Source organism: Capsicum annuum, chromosome 5 (assembly GCF_002878395.1).
Source record: "Capsicum annuum cultivar UCD-10X-F1 chromosome 5, UCD10Xv1.1, whole genome shotgun sequence".
In the NCBI taxonomy this organism is placed as follows: Eukaryota; Viridiplantae; Streptophyta; class Magnoliopsida; order Solanales; family Solanaceae; genus Capsicum; species Capsicum annuum.
The window spans coordinates 1,479,119-1,493,520 of record NC_061115.1 but is presented as its reverse complement, the minus strand read 5'-3'; the positions used below and the strand labels follow the sequence as shown (position 1 = coordinate 1,493,520).

Genomic DNA, 14,402 nt, shown 5'->3' with positions numbered 1-14,402 from the left:
CGATGCTCGCACTTTTGGGTATGGATATATTCGTAGGCTTTGAGCTAAACCAAACAATACGTGTTAATTGTTATGTGCTTGAATAATGACATATTTACGTTGTACGAGACATATAGAACACAATTGATAATATACACTATCGTCAGAGAGTTCAATCAGCCTTAATCAGAAGTCTCGGCCCTTTGGATTAAATTACTATCGGTAAAAAATGTTTTACTCTCCAAAATGAAACTATTTAATATAAATTTAAATTAATTGAATCCAAAACAAATAACGAACATACAAGTGGAAACCTTTTATGTCACTATAGAAAAAAATAATTCTCCAATGAATTATGAGATGAATGAATGGTAACAATTGATTCAAAGGTCTCTATTGCACGTAAGTGTCACAATGACTCAATGAGTGCGGTATTTTGTTTCTTTTTTTCATCATTGTGTTGGACAATTTCAATTAATACGAAGATTTTGAGTTGTTTAAATCAAAGTTTTAAAATATTTTTTTTGTTAAATGTAGATTAAATTTTTTTTTGCATTTCAATTTTGTACCTTTTATTTTTTACAATCCTTAATATTATTTTAAGTGAAACAAAAATCATAAAATTCATATTAAGTTTTTCGGGGCCTTAAAATTTTTGGAGATTTCAAGTGAACGTTTTACTAGCCTCATCCTTGAGCCACCACTGCACCTCCAGATTTTTCATTTTTATTTGAGAAAACGTTCTATTTCACACTTGAACTATACTCAAAACGGCTGAAACACACCTCCACTTAAAGGGGGTCCTATTACCCTCTGAACTAATTAAAAGTGTAATTTTGACACCCTTAGTGTCTACGTGACACATGCGTGGCACAACACACTAAAGGGTTCACGTAGACATATGTGTATGCCAGGTAAGTGCCACGTAGGCACTAAGGTTGTCAAAATTACACTTTTAATTAGTTCAGGGGTAATAGTACCCTCGTTAAGCTGAGGTATATCTCAGTCGTTTTGAATATAGTTGAAAGGTGAAATATTGTATTTTCTCTTTTTATTTTTAAACTTGTTTGGTAGTTTTTGCCTGGCAAAAGAATGAGATACCTGGACCCATTACTGTACACACATAAAATATCAATTCCTTTTCACTTATAGTCACAAACTCAACAAAAAAAAAAATCAGAATCTTTACAACAAAAAAGGAATTAAGTTAAATAAACAACCAAAAAAAATATTTTAAAAAAATAAAATGATAATTAAAAAATCTTCCCTATCCATATTCCAAACCTCCACTTCTCACTTTGCCCATTCCTTTATACAATGAAATCTAAACTAACCAATAAGAACACAAGAAACATCATCAAACAGATACACAAATACTTCCAAAAAAAGTACACTGTCACATTTTCTTGTTGATGCACACCCTTGTTGCCACGTGTCTCTATGTTTCACCACTAAAATAATTCCAAATTACACATATTCTTCACTCAAATTTTTTCTAACTTCCATAACAACCACACTATAAACTCAAGAACCTTTGGAATTTCACTCAAAAATTCAATCTTTTCTAGTAGTGGAAGTGTTAAAAATCAAAACTTTTTCACAACCCAAGATTTTGTTTTTTGTTTTTAGTTCTTTTTTTAATTAAAGTTTTGATTTTTATTGGTTTTTGTGTCATTTTTATGTGTAATCAAGAACCAAAAGAGCTAAAATTTGAATCTTTTGTGAAATTCTGATTTTGTTTTCTTGGTTTTTGTGTACATTTTGTGTGTAATCAAGAACCAAAAGAGTTAAAGTTTGAATCTTTTTCAAGTTTTTGATTGTTTTTTATTGGTTTTTGTGTACATTTTGTGTGTAATCAAGAACTCAAAAGAGTTAAAGTTTGAGTCTTTTGTCAAGTTTTGATTGGTTTTCTTGGTTTTTGTGTACATTTTTGTGTGTAATCAAGAAGCCAAAGAGTAAAAGTTTGAATCTTTTTTGAAGATTTTGAGCTATGGCATCTTTGGTTTCTTCACCATTTACATTGCCAAATTCAAAAGTGGAACATCTTTCATCCATTTCACAAAAGCATTACTTTCTTCACTCATTTCTTCCCAAGAAAACCAACCCCACTTTCTCAAAATCACCTAAGAAGTTAAAATGTAATGCTATTGGTAATGGATTGTTTACACAAACAACTCAAGAAGTTAGGAGGATTGTACCTGAAAATCTTCAAGGTCTTGCTACTGTGAAAATAGTGTATGTTGTGTTAGAAGCTCAGTACCAATCAGCTCTTACAGCTGCTGTTCAGACACTGAACAAGAATGGTGAGTTTGCTTCTTTTGAGGTTGTGGGGTACTTGGTTGAGGAGCTTAGAGATGAGAATACTTATAAAACTTTTTGTAAAGATCTTGAAGATGCTAATATCTTTATTGGATCATTGATTTTTGTGGAAGAATTGGCTTTGAAGGTTAAGTCAGCAGTGGAGAAAGAAAGGGATAGGCTTGATGCTGTTCTTGTTTTCCCATCAATGCCTGAGGTGATGAGGTTGAACAAGTTGGGATCTTTTAGTATGTCTCAGTTGGGACAATCAAAAAGTCCATTTTTTCAGCTTTTCAAGAAGAAGAAATCTTCTTCTGCTGGTTTTTCTGATCAGATGTTGAAGCTTGTAAGGACATTGCCTAAGGTATTGAAGTACTTACCAAGTGATAAAGCTCAAGATGCTAGGTTGTATATACTTAGTTTGCAGTTTTGGCTTGGTGGTTCACCTGATAACTTGGTGAATTTCTTGAAAATGGTGTCTGGTACTTATGTTCCTGCTTTGAAAGGAGTGAAGATGGAGTATTCGGATCCGGTTTTGTACTTGGATAGTGGAATTTGGCACCCTTTAGCTCCTTGTATGTATGATGATGTGAAGGAGTATTTGAATTGGTATGCAACAAGGAGGGATGCTAATGAGAAACTCAAGAGTCCTAATGCTCCTGTTATTGGGCTAGTTTTGCAAAGGAGTCATATTGTTACTGGTGATGAGAGTCACTATGTTGCTGTGATCATGGAATTAGAGGCAAGAGGTGCTAAAGTTATCCCAATTTTCGCCGGTGGACTAGACTTTTCGGGGCCAGTTGAGAGATACTTCATTGATCCTATTACAAAGAAGCCTTTTGTGAATTCAGTAGTATCACTTACTGGTTTTGCTCTTGTTGGAGGACCAGCAAGGCAAGACCATCCGAGAGCTATCGAGGCCCTGACTAAGCTTGATGTGCCTTACATTGTGGCATTGCCTTTGGTCTTCCAGACAACAGAAGAATGGTTGAACAGCTCTTTGGGACTGCACCCAATTCAGGTGGCTTTACAAGTTGCTCTCCCTGAACTGGATGGTGGCATGGAGCCTATCGTATTCTCTGGCCGGGATCCAAGAACAGGCAAGTGTCTTCTTTTACTTTTCTCATGTTGATTTGTTTTTGCTCAAATTACTAACTTGTACTGTTTTTTTTTTCCTTTCATTACTTGAAATATGTAGGGAAATCACATGCTCTTCACAAAAGAGTGGAGCAGCTTTGCACCAGGGCAATCAAATGGGGAGAGCTAAAGAGAAAATTAAAGGTATGTGTGCTAAATACAGCCAGGGGTCTATCGGAAACAGCCTCTCTACTTCTTCGGAGGTCATGGACTGCGTACATTTTACCCTCCCCAGACCCCACTAGGTGGGAATTCACTGGGTATGTTGTTGTTGTATGTGTGCTAAATACAGCCGGGGTCTATCGGAAACAGCCTCTCTACTTCTTCGGAGGTAGTGGTATGGACTGCATACATTTTACCCTCCCCAGACCCACTAGGTGGGAATTCACTGTGTATGTTGTTGTTGTATGTTTGCTAAATACTGGTTCTTTTCATAATGGTTTAGATTATTGTTCAGGCTAATTAGAAATATTTTGTGAAAGTTCTTAGACCAATGACATTATCTAACTTATTTGTTCCTGTGACAATTGATTTGGTCTGAGAAAGTGTAATAACATGGTCAATTACTTGCAAATACTGATTAATATAACAGAACTCTCTTATCTGTTACTCCCTCTGTTTAAATTTGTTTGTCTTACTTTCCTTTTTAATCTGTTTCAAAAGGAATTGTCCCTCTTGCTTTTTGGCGACTCTTTAGTTTCAATTTTCCACACGACATGTTTAAGAAGGCAAGATTAAAAGACCTTTTGGTGCATTCTACATGTCTTTAGTTTAAGACCACGAGATTCAAAAGTCTTCTTTACTTTCTTAAACTCCGTGTCAAGTCAAAAACCAGATAAACAAATTGAAATGGAGGGAGTACTACTTAAAATAACTATTTGATGTAGAGAAGTTACAGTTCCTTTCTTGTTTTATTTAGACTTTGATCACTTTCATTTGAACTTCAGTAAGTGCCATTTACTCTGAAATGAAAGTTTTTATGTCTTTATCATGATTCTCCTGTACTTGAGCCGAGGGTCCTCCGGAAACAGCCTCGAGCCGAGGGTCCTCCACGAGGTAGGGGTAAGGTCAGTGTAGACTCTACCCTCCCGAGACCTCACTTGTGGGATTTCACTGGGTATGATCAAAAGTTGCAAATTAGGATGAAATTTTCGTACGGAACCAGAATTTAGACCAAAGTGACAAAGCTGTGATTCCCTTTTCAGTAGTCCTCCCTAAATGTGTAATATGATCTTTGTTGGCTAGATTGTTCAGTGGATTCATTAATCTGACTGTTTTGAATTATAGCCATTGTCGAATTGTTTTCTGCTACTGATGGTCGATGTGTAACTGAACATTCTGCAGGCCGAGAAGAAGTTGGCAATCACGGTTTTCAGCTTTCCCCCGGACAAAGGCAATGTTGGAACTGCTGCATACTTGAATGTCTTTGCATCCATATACTCTGTGCTCAAAGAACTCAAGAAAGACGGCTACAACGTTGAGGGGCTGCCTGAGACTTCTGCAGAACTGATTGAAGAAGTAATTCATGATAAAGAAGCTCAGTTCAGCAGTCCAAATCTTAACGTAGTTTACAAGATGAGCGTCAGAGAATACCAGAAGCTAACCCCCTATGCTACTGCTCTCGAAGAGAACTGGGGAAAAGCACCTGGTAATCTGAACTCTGATGGAGAGAACCTCCTGGTATATGGAAAACAGTACGGAAATGTCTTTATCGGTGTTCAGCCCACATTTGGATACGAAGGTGACCCGATGAGACTTCTGTTCTCCAGATCAGCTAGCCCGCACCATGGTTTTGCTGCATATTATTCGTTTGTGGAGAAAATTTTCAAAGCTGATGCAGTTCTCCACTTTGGAACTCATGGTTCTCTTGAGTTCATGCCCGGAAAACAGGTGGGAATGAGCGATGCTTGCTTCCCCGATAGTCTCATTGGTAACATTCCGAATGTCTACTACTATGCAGCAAACAACCCGTCTGAAGCAACGGTTGCTAAACGAAGGAGTTATGCGAATACCATTAGCTACTTGACTCCCCCGGCTGAGAATGCTGGACTCTACAAGGGACTCAAGCAGCTTAGTGAGCTCATTTCCTCATACCAATCGCTGAAAGACTCTGGCCGCGGCCCTCAGATTGTGAACTCTATCATCAGTACTGCAAAGCAGTGTAATCTTGACAAGGACGTTGATCTTCCAGACGAAGAGCAGGATCTAGATGCCAAAGAACGTGACCTTGTCGTAGGCAAAGTATACTCAAAGATTATGGAGATCGAGTCTCGCCTTCTTCCATGTGGACTTCACATCATTGGTGAACCTCCAACTGCCATGGAGGCAGTTGCTACTCTCGTCAACATTGCTTCATTGGACCGTCCTGAAGATGATATTTCTTCTCTTCCATCTATATTAGCTGCAACTGTCGGAAGAAACATTGAGGAGATCTACAGAGGAAATGACAAGGGAGTCTTACGAGATGTGGAGTTGCTTCGTCAAATCACTGAGGCATCACGTGGAGCAATATCAGCATTCGTTGAACGTTCAACTAACAACAAGGGTCAGGTTGTTGACACTTCTGACAGGCTGACCTCAATCCTTGGTTTTGGCATAAACGAACCGTGGATCCAGTACTTGTCAAACACTCAATTCTACAGAGCTGATAGGGAAAAACTCAGAGTCCTATTCCAGTTCTTGGGAGAGTGTCTGAAGCTAATTGTGGCTAATAACGAGGTCGGAAGCTTGAAACAGGCTCTAGAAGGGAAATATGTTGAACCTGGTCCCGGAGGAGATCCAATCAGAAACCCGAAAGTCTTGCCTACTGGTAAAAACATCCATGCTTTGGATCCACAGGCTATTCCCACAACCGCAGCAATGCAGAGTGCCAAAATAGTGGTTGAGAGATTGTTGGAGAGGCAAAAGGCTGACAACGGGGGCAAGTACCCGGAGACTGTTGCTCTGGTGCTTTGGGGAACCGATAACATCAAGACGTATGGAGAGTCGTTGGGACAGGTGCTGTGGATGATTGGTGTTAGGCCAGTTGCAGACACACTTGGACGGGTTAACCGTGTGGAACCAGTTAGTCTCGAAGAGCTTGGAAGACCTAGAGTTGACGTTGTCGTCAACTGCTCTGGTGTGTTCAGGGATCTCTTCATCAACCAGGTATTGGTCTATCCTCCTTTTCTAATGATTCTACACTCGATTGACGCATTTGTGCAATGTCAGGCTGTGTATTTACGTATTTTTTGTGTTGTTTTGTACACAGATGAATCTCCTTGACCGGGCAATCAAGATGGTCGCTGAGCTTGATGAGCCGGAAGAACAAAACTTTGTCAGGAAACATGCACTAAAACAGGCAAAAACACTCGGAATTGATGTTCGTGAAGCAGCTACTAGGGTCTTCTCAAATGCTTCAGGCTCTTACTCCTCCAACATCAACCTTGCTGTTGAGAACTCATCATGGAACGACGAGAAGCAACTTCAAGACATGTACTTGAGCCGAAAGTCATTTGCATTTGACTCTGATGCTCCTGGTGCTGGCATGATGGAGAAGAGGAAAGTTTTCGAGATGGCTCTAAGCACTGCTGATGCCACTTTCCAGAACCTCGACTCATCAGAAATTTCACTCACAGATGTTAGTCACTACTTCGATTCAGACCCAACCAACCTCGTTCAGAACCTCAGGAAGGACGGAAAGAAGCCTAGTGCATACATTGCTGACACCACTACCGCTAATGCTCAGGTGAGTATTACGTCAAAGATGTGACTCGTTAAGTCGACAGAAATCGTTGTATTTATGTCTAATGCCTCTGTCTGTGATGATTCAGGTACGTACATTGTCTGAGACTGTGAGACTAGATGCAAGGACAAAGCTGTTGAACCCCAAGTGGTATGAAGGCATGCTGTCCACTGGCTACGAGGGAGTTCGTGAGATTGAGAAACGATTAACCAACACAGTTGGGTGGAGTGCAACTTCAGGACAAGTTGACAATTGGGTGTATGAAGAAGCAAACACAACCTTCATCAAAGATGAGGAGATGTTGAACAGGCTCATGAACACAAATCCAAATTCTTTCAGGAAGTTGCTTCAGACATTCTTGGAGGCTAACGGACGTGGATACTGGGAGACTTCCGAAGAAAACATTGAGAAACTCAGGCAATTGTACTCAGAAGTTGAAGACAAGATTGAAGGAATCGATCGATAGGATGTATAGCTCAACAAATAATCTCTGATTACTGCCTGTCTGTTCCCCTAACAATTTCTGATGTGAATTCCTTTGATAGTCCCCAGTGTAATTTTTGTTCATTTTTTGGGGATGTCTTTCTATTTCTATGAGAAAATACTGCTTCCATATATTCAAAATTTGAACTAGAAAGTAGCAAATGTTAACTCTGCAGCAGGTATCCATCCGTGGGGTTTCGGGAAGGTAGAGTGTACGCAGATCATAACCCTACCGTAAAGGTAGAGGGGTTGTTTCCGATAGACAGTTGGCTCAAGGAAAAACAGTCCAAAGCAATCCAGAAAAAGAATGAACTGAAGTGAAAGCATAACAAAACATTCTGAACAGTAACTACAAAGTAATACGATAATCAACAACAACAACATACCCTGTGTATTCCCACAAAGTGGGGTTTAGGGGAGGGTAAAATGTATGCACTCCATACCACTACCTCAGATAAAGTAGAGAGGCTGTTTCCGATAGACCCCCGACTCATGACAGATAACAGTATAACAAACAAAAAATATAAAAGCACACAACAAAACGGGATAACACACACCCACAAGGTAATACGATAAACTATCTATTCAAAGCCGTATACATCATTGAAACACTACGAACAAGAAACTCCAGACGCACGCAGATACAAACTAAGCCCTCATCCCTAATCAAAGTAATACGATAATCAAAGTAACTAAAATCAAAGATGGTAACAAATATCAAAGGACAAGAAACTCTTGGAGTAATACTATGTCTAATAGTATGGACGTATAGAAACACAACGCACTACCGTAATCCGTGTCCTCCACAACCTCCTATCTAAGGTCATGTCCTCGGTAAGCTGAAACAATATCATGTCATGTCTAGTCATCTCTTCCTAATACTTCTTCGGCCTACATCTACCTCTCTAGAAACCATCCATAGCCAACCTCCCACACCGTGTCCTCCACAACCTCCTATCTAAGGTCATGTCCTCAGTAAACTGAAACAATATCATGTCATGTCTAGTCATCTCTTCCCAATACTTCTTCGGTCTACCTCTACCTCTCTTGAAACCATCCGGAACCAACCTCTCACACCTTCACGCTCACGCTGGGGCATCCGTGCATCTCCTCTTGACATGTACGAACCATCTCAATCTCGCTTTCCGCATCCTGTTTTCCACCGAAGCCACTCTCACCCACTCTGCATATCCTCATTTCTCATCCTATCTCTCCTAGTACGTCCACACATCTATCGCAACATCCTCATTTGACCAAAACCACCGACCATATACGAAGTACACCAAAAAAGGTATGGTTCTAGGACACTTAAATCATCTATCAAGATATGTTTCATTAATGCACTGTTCTAACCTCACGTGTGTCGAAGACATAATTAAGTAAATAAAAGTATGCTCTCTCAACAAACTCAAGCTTTCAGATGAGGCAGTCACACACTTCATAACGACGCAAGAACTGCTGTTGTGGGACATTTGCAGTCAACTGTAGGACACATCAAGATGAAAAATGTTCAAGCAATCTTGATTCAATATATACACAGGATTCTTTGTAGAAACTTAGCATATTCAAAAGCAAAATGAAAATAAGAAGAAAGCTAGCACTGTTTTCTCCTTCAATTCTCTTTGCCACAAAACTTTTGAGAGTTAAAAACAGTATTACAACAAAAATCTACAAGAGAACAAAACCTTTCTTTCACTCCATTCCCCCCCTACTAATGAAATGGTACAAAAGAATAGTCGAATTCAGCTGCACATAAACTTTACATGCTTTACATCAAGTATCCTTAGTGTTACTATCATTAGACTATACCAACTCCATCAATAGGGGGTCGCCTGCTGCCATAACTCTGATCAGTTTTATGAACTCTTGCTCACTTGACACTTTCCACGGGTGAATTGCAGGCGCCTCAGCTGAATAGATTGTCGTTAAATTGCCAGGAGGCTTGTTCTTGTAAACCATTGAATTCAACACTGAATCGAAGTTCTGTGGAGAATCCATAGCTGTAAAGAACATTGGCACTGCAACCTTATGATGCATGTCTAGTTTCCCTACTAGATTAACGAGGTCGACAAAGTCGGATACAAATCGCCGAGGGACGTAGAATATCTCTGAATTGCATATCGTTAAGGTGTCATCACCTTTCGTTGTCTCTTTGTAATTGACTTGCAAATGTACCGGCATTGTTGCTACCACTTTCTTAACAGCGTCAGCTTGCTTCACAAACCAGTCCGATTGGTTAGCTAGCGGAATAGCGTGCCATGACTTGGATACCTATATGCATAAGAAAGAAATGAGACAACTGTTGCTTGTGTATTTAGGTAAAACTCAAGCTACAGATCAATAAAGTATATATCCCAATGTCTAAACATATCATAGGATGAAACTCTTCCCTCACAACGGACAGACTCAGATGTCTGATGTGTAGATACGTTATCTCCTCTCCAAGCCGAATAAAGAAATAAAGAGCCTTGCATAGATTATTCTGCATATATATTGCAGGTTGAGGATTAGAGTAGACGGTTAGTAGGTAGCCCAGCGTTACCGCTCTTTATGTGGGAGAGGCAGGGGACTAGCCTCACCACCTCCCCTCCTATTAGTAGTAGTAGTAGAAGTAGTAGTAGTTAGTAATCTCTTATTAGTTTCTTATTCTCCGATGAGTGGTACTATCTGATATTTCATTTGCTTTGTATCCTGCTATTTTGCAATCACATTTCCCTGTTTCAAAAACTTCTCTTTTGAGCCGAGGGTCTATCGGAGACAACCTCCCAACCCCACAAAGATACGAGTAAGGTCTGCGTACATCCTACCCTCCCCAAACCCCGCTTGTGGGACTACACTGGGCATGTCATTATACGTATTTCCCTCTTAATTCCCTTTCAATAACGGCAAGAAGTACAGGTAACAGAAGAAACCAGAGAATAGTAAATCATTCAAGTAAACCATATAAAATAGGAATTGGCTTAAATTGTAACAAGTAACAGATAGTAGAAACCTTCCATTAACAAAAAGTCAATACCAAAAATAAGGACTTCATATTTGTACTTGCCTTGTTTGCTATCCAGAGCTTTGACTTGTCCGCTTGAAGTAAGTTCCAGTAATTAAGGATAGTATCGTCCTGGAGAAATAGAAAGCCTTCTGCACTAGTGTATCTATCAAATATCTTTGGCGCATCCCTGAAACAAAATTTGCAAACAATGTATCTAATCAAGAACGTATCCGGGATGAAAATTTAGACTAACGTGATTAAAACAGTTCTCAGATTTGCATCAGCGAAAAGGAACTGTGCCAGAACTTCAATACACATGAATGAGTTCTCTGATTTTATTGAAGATATGGAGCTAATCGATCAACACCTGGAAAGGGGAAGTTACGCTTGGATCAGAGGAATAATCTGGAAACGTCCTTCAGAATTTATACATTTTCTATTCTTCAGAGTGGAGTGATATGTTCAGAAATATCAAACAAAGAGATTCTTCCAATAATGGTCTCTGATCACACTCCAATTGTGTTACTCCCTTCGTGCCTAACTAATTCAAAGTGACTCACTTCACCAAATTATATATGATCATCTCTAGCAAAAGTGGAAAGAAATGTATACCAAACAAAACAGATTTGAAAAGAAGGTTATAATTCAATTGATGATATGCTTTATAGGCTAAAAAGGCATATCAGGTTCATACTGACTAGCCTCTCTATACAGAAACCATAAACGCACAACGGCAACAACAACAACATACCCGGTGTAATCCCACAAAGTGGCGTCGGGGGAGAGTAGAGTATATGCAGACCTTACCCCTACCATGAAGGTAGAGAGGTTGTCTCCAATAAACCCTCGGTTCAAGGAAAAACAGTTCGAAGCAGAATGGCAAAAGAAACGACGGAAGCGAAGAAGCCATAAACTTATTACCAAAAATTAAAATGTGAAGAAAAAGATGTCGATGACTAACCTGTATATATAATCCAAATTTCCTTTTTCAACGGCAAGATCTACGTTCTTCTGGTTTGACAATATGATAACTGTCTTAAATATCCTGCCATAAAGCAATCTCCATTCCAAGGCAGTACGCTCGACAGGTCCACTACAAAAGATTATGAGCACAACATTGCCAAAATTCTTCCTCCACTTAATCAAATTGGCGATTTCATAATTCACTTTACCAATCTCTTCTACCCCGAGATGTACAGATGGCAACTTCTGAGGTACGAATTCCTTCCTGTCGCCATGGCCTATGCTTGCCCTTTGCCGATCCAACTCTAAAGACATTAACCGTGGCTGCATGTACCCAACAGCAAGCAGATCTTGAAGCCATGCTGCAGTGAACTTGACATCTTTCTCAGTCCAAAAGCCTTCTTCCGCCATTACATAGCTTAACTCCAAAATCTTTTCAAACAACCTGTGTTTACCTGATCTCCACGCTACCAAAAACTTGGTTAAACGGCCAACATTCACATGTAGATCTTTCTCTTCTGAAAAAGGGTATCCCTCGATTCTATCATACCGATGAACAGTGGGAGGATACACCACAACATACCCACCAATCTCCCATAACAACCTCTGTGCCCAATATCCTCTTAAAACATCAGAAGCCATTGTACTAACCGAAACCGGCAGCATCAAACCCCAAAATGCAGATGAATGAAAAATCGTATTAAATGAATTAACCGGCACCATCATACCCTGAGGCAATGCCACTTTCGGAGCATGCTCATCAAATCTAATATCAAACGCTTCAAGCCCCGACTTCCTAGTAAAATAAAACACCGAATCCACATCCGGTAAACCATTCGATATCCCTTGCTGAATATACTGTTTTCCACCAAAAATCTCAGTGTAAAACTCCTCATGTCCAATCTCACCTACATTTTCCAATGGCAAACCTCTCGGCCAAACAGACCGTTGCCCAAAATGTATATACGGATTAACCACAGTCCTATTAGGATTCTCATGACTATACTGCAAAATCACTTCTTGCCTAGCACCCTCACCAATCAATTCAGCATCAAAATGTCTACCAATATCATCATCAATAACATCGCCGCGATCATCAACATCAAATATCTTTTTAGCACCATGTTGTATAGCAAACAAATAACCAACAGTTTTTCTAACATATGAATCATAAGGCAAGTAATCAACAACTCTAAATCCTAACTTAGCTTGCATATCTAAAGACAAGTAAATTATACCTTTCACATTCCAATCTTTAGGTGTTCTTGAATTCCCAATTGCAAGTACTTGCCACCCTTTAATCCTCCCTAGCTTCCTAATTGAATTCGAAGGGTAATCTGATACAGACACAACAATCCATTTCTCAGATCGAAAATTTGCATACCTAGTACCCATGTCTGTGATCACTGGCACATTATTCCAATTGATTCTTGGAAATTCAGGTCGAATTACATGAGTTTGAGTTGATTGCAAGCAAAAGAGAGTAGTGGTATTAGTACTATTACTGCTATTATGAAGGTAGAAGAATACAACAATGGTGGATATTAAGAGGAAAATGGTGATGATTTTGTAAAGATTATCAAGAATCCATTGTGGGAATTCAAGATTCTTGGTTCTTGATGTTCTTGAGGATGTTTTGCTAGTGGGGTTTGTTTGTTTTGGTGATTTAGGAACACCATTGTTGCGATCTTGAACTAACATTGAAAATCTGACAACCTTAATCCACACAAAAACACAGTAAAAATGAGTTCTTGAAGTCTTAGATTGTTCAATTTAGCATTTGACTTGAGCTGAATCTGTTTAAGAGTGTGTGTTTTTGGTGTGTTTGCCGACAAGGGGTGGGGTGGGGCGGGTGGGGGTGGGCGTGGGGTGGGGTGCGGGGTGGAGGGGCAGGTGGGGTTGCTTTAGCTTGAAGGTTAACTTCTGTTGGGATAGTTTGGTGAGGTGTACACTTTTTGGACTCTTTACTATTATTGGTTTTTTTTCCATGTCTTGTGTTCGATGTTCATATTGAAGTCGGAATAATTTGGATTCACGAATTCACGCTACGAGGGTCTTTTTGAGAGAGAAGAAAAAGACAGCTCGGTATACTAAAACTCTCATTAAGTGTGGAGTTCGAGAAAGAATATATTTCTGCAAGAGGTTGTTTCCACGGCTTGAACCTAAGCTCCCGCTATGTGTGGAATTCGAGAAAGGACCAAACCATAAGAATTTATTGTACACAATCTTACCGAACATTTCTGCAAGAGGCTGTTTTCACGACTTGAACATAAGCTCCCGCTATGTGCAGAGTTTGAGGAAGAATATATTTCTGTAAGAAGTTGTTTTCACGGCTTGAACCTAAACTCCCACTATGCGCGGAGTTCGAGAAAAGATCGAACCACAAGGATTTATTGCACACAGTCTTACCTAATATTTTTGCAAGAGGTTGTTTCGACGGCTGAACCTAAGCTCCCGCTATGTGCGAAGTTCGAGAAAGAACTAAATCATAAGAATTTATTATATAATGTCTTATCGAACATTTTCGCAAGAGGTTATTTTCACGGCTTGAACCTAAGCTCTCGCTATGTGCGAAGTTCGAGAAAGGACCGAATCATAAGAATTTATCATGCACGATCTTATCTAATATTTCTACAAGAGGTTGTTTCCACGGTTTGAACGTGACAACAACTTTATCAGTTATTTCAGGGCTCCTCTTTCATTTGAGGAAGCACTTCCCCTTTTTAAAAGAATCGTATTTACAACTCGAAATTAAAATCTATAATTAAAAAAAAATGCACTTCAAATTCTTTTTTTTTTTTTAGTTTTTGACTCGATAATAGATATTTATAT

At 39.4% G+C, this 14,402-nt stretch overlaps 2 protein-coding genes across 3 annotated transcripts; one reads left to right on the top strand and one right to left on the bottom strand.

Moving 5' to 3' along the window:
• The first annotated feature begins 1,348 nt into the window (after positions 1–1,348).
• Positions 1,349–9,876, top strand: LOC107870073 (magnesium-chelatase subunit ChlH, chloroplastic). Of its 2 annotated transcripts, XM_047412377.1 has the most exons (6): positions 1,349–3,377; positions 3,476–3,558; positions 4,759–6,561; positions 6,665–7,141; positions 7,227–7,607; positions 9,866–9,876. In XM_047412377.1, exons 1-5 carry the CDS (start codon positions 1,970–1,972, stop codon positions 7,602–7,604), a joined length of 4,149 nt encoding a protein of 1,382 aa, XP_047268333.1. In that variant the 5' UTR covers positions 1,349–1,969; the 3' UTR covers positions 7,605–7,607; positions 9,866–9,876. The 2 variants fall into 2 exon arrangements, with proteins under 2 accessions (XP_047268333.1, XP_016571958.1); XM_016716472.2 differs by lacking the exon at positions 9,866–9,876 and having other exon boundaries at positions 7,227–7,753.
• LOC107870072 (probable glycosyltransferase STELLO2) lies at positions 9,225–13,584 on the bottom strand. Its single transcript, XM_016716471.2, has 3 exons — positions 11,569–13,584; positions 10,668–10,794; positions 9,225–9,892 (listed from the first exon to the last, which is right to left on the bottom strand). The coding sequence occupies exons 1-3, from the start codon at positions 13,269–13,271 to the stop codon at positions 9,425–9,427; spliced, it is 2,298 nt and encodes a 765-aa protein (XP_016571957.1). The 5' UTR covers positions 13,272–13,584; the 3' UTR covers positions 9,225–9,424.
• Between the last annotated feature and the right edge of the window lie 818 nt (positions 13,585–14,402).

Bases quoted from the DNA above. Each gene is read 5' to 3' on its own strand.
- LOC107870073 (XM_047412377.1), top strand. From the start codon at position 1,970: ATGGCATCTTTGGTTTCTTCACCATTTACATTGCCAAATTCAAAAGTG. The intron at 3,378-3,475 runs GCAAGTGTCTTC...TGAAATATGTAG, and splicing joins TGGCCGGGATCCAAGAACAG to GGAAATCACATGCTCTTCAC. The intron at 3,559-4,758 runs GTATGTGTGCTA...AACATTCTGCAG, and splicing joins AGCTAAAGAGAAAATTAAAG to GCCGAGAAGAAGTTGGCAAT.
- LOC107870072 (XM_016716471.2), bottom strand. From the start codon at position 13,271: ATGTTAGTTCAAGATCGCAACAATGGTGTTCCTAAATCACCAAAACAA. The intron at 10,795-11,568 runs GTTAGTCATCGA...ATTTTGTTTCAG, and splicing joins AATTTGGATTATATATACAG to GGATGCGCCAAAGATATTTG. The intron at 9,893-10,667 runs GCAAGTACAAAT...TTATGCATATAG, and splicing joins AGCTCTGGATAGCAAACAAG to GTATCCAAGTCATGGCACGC.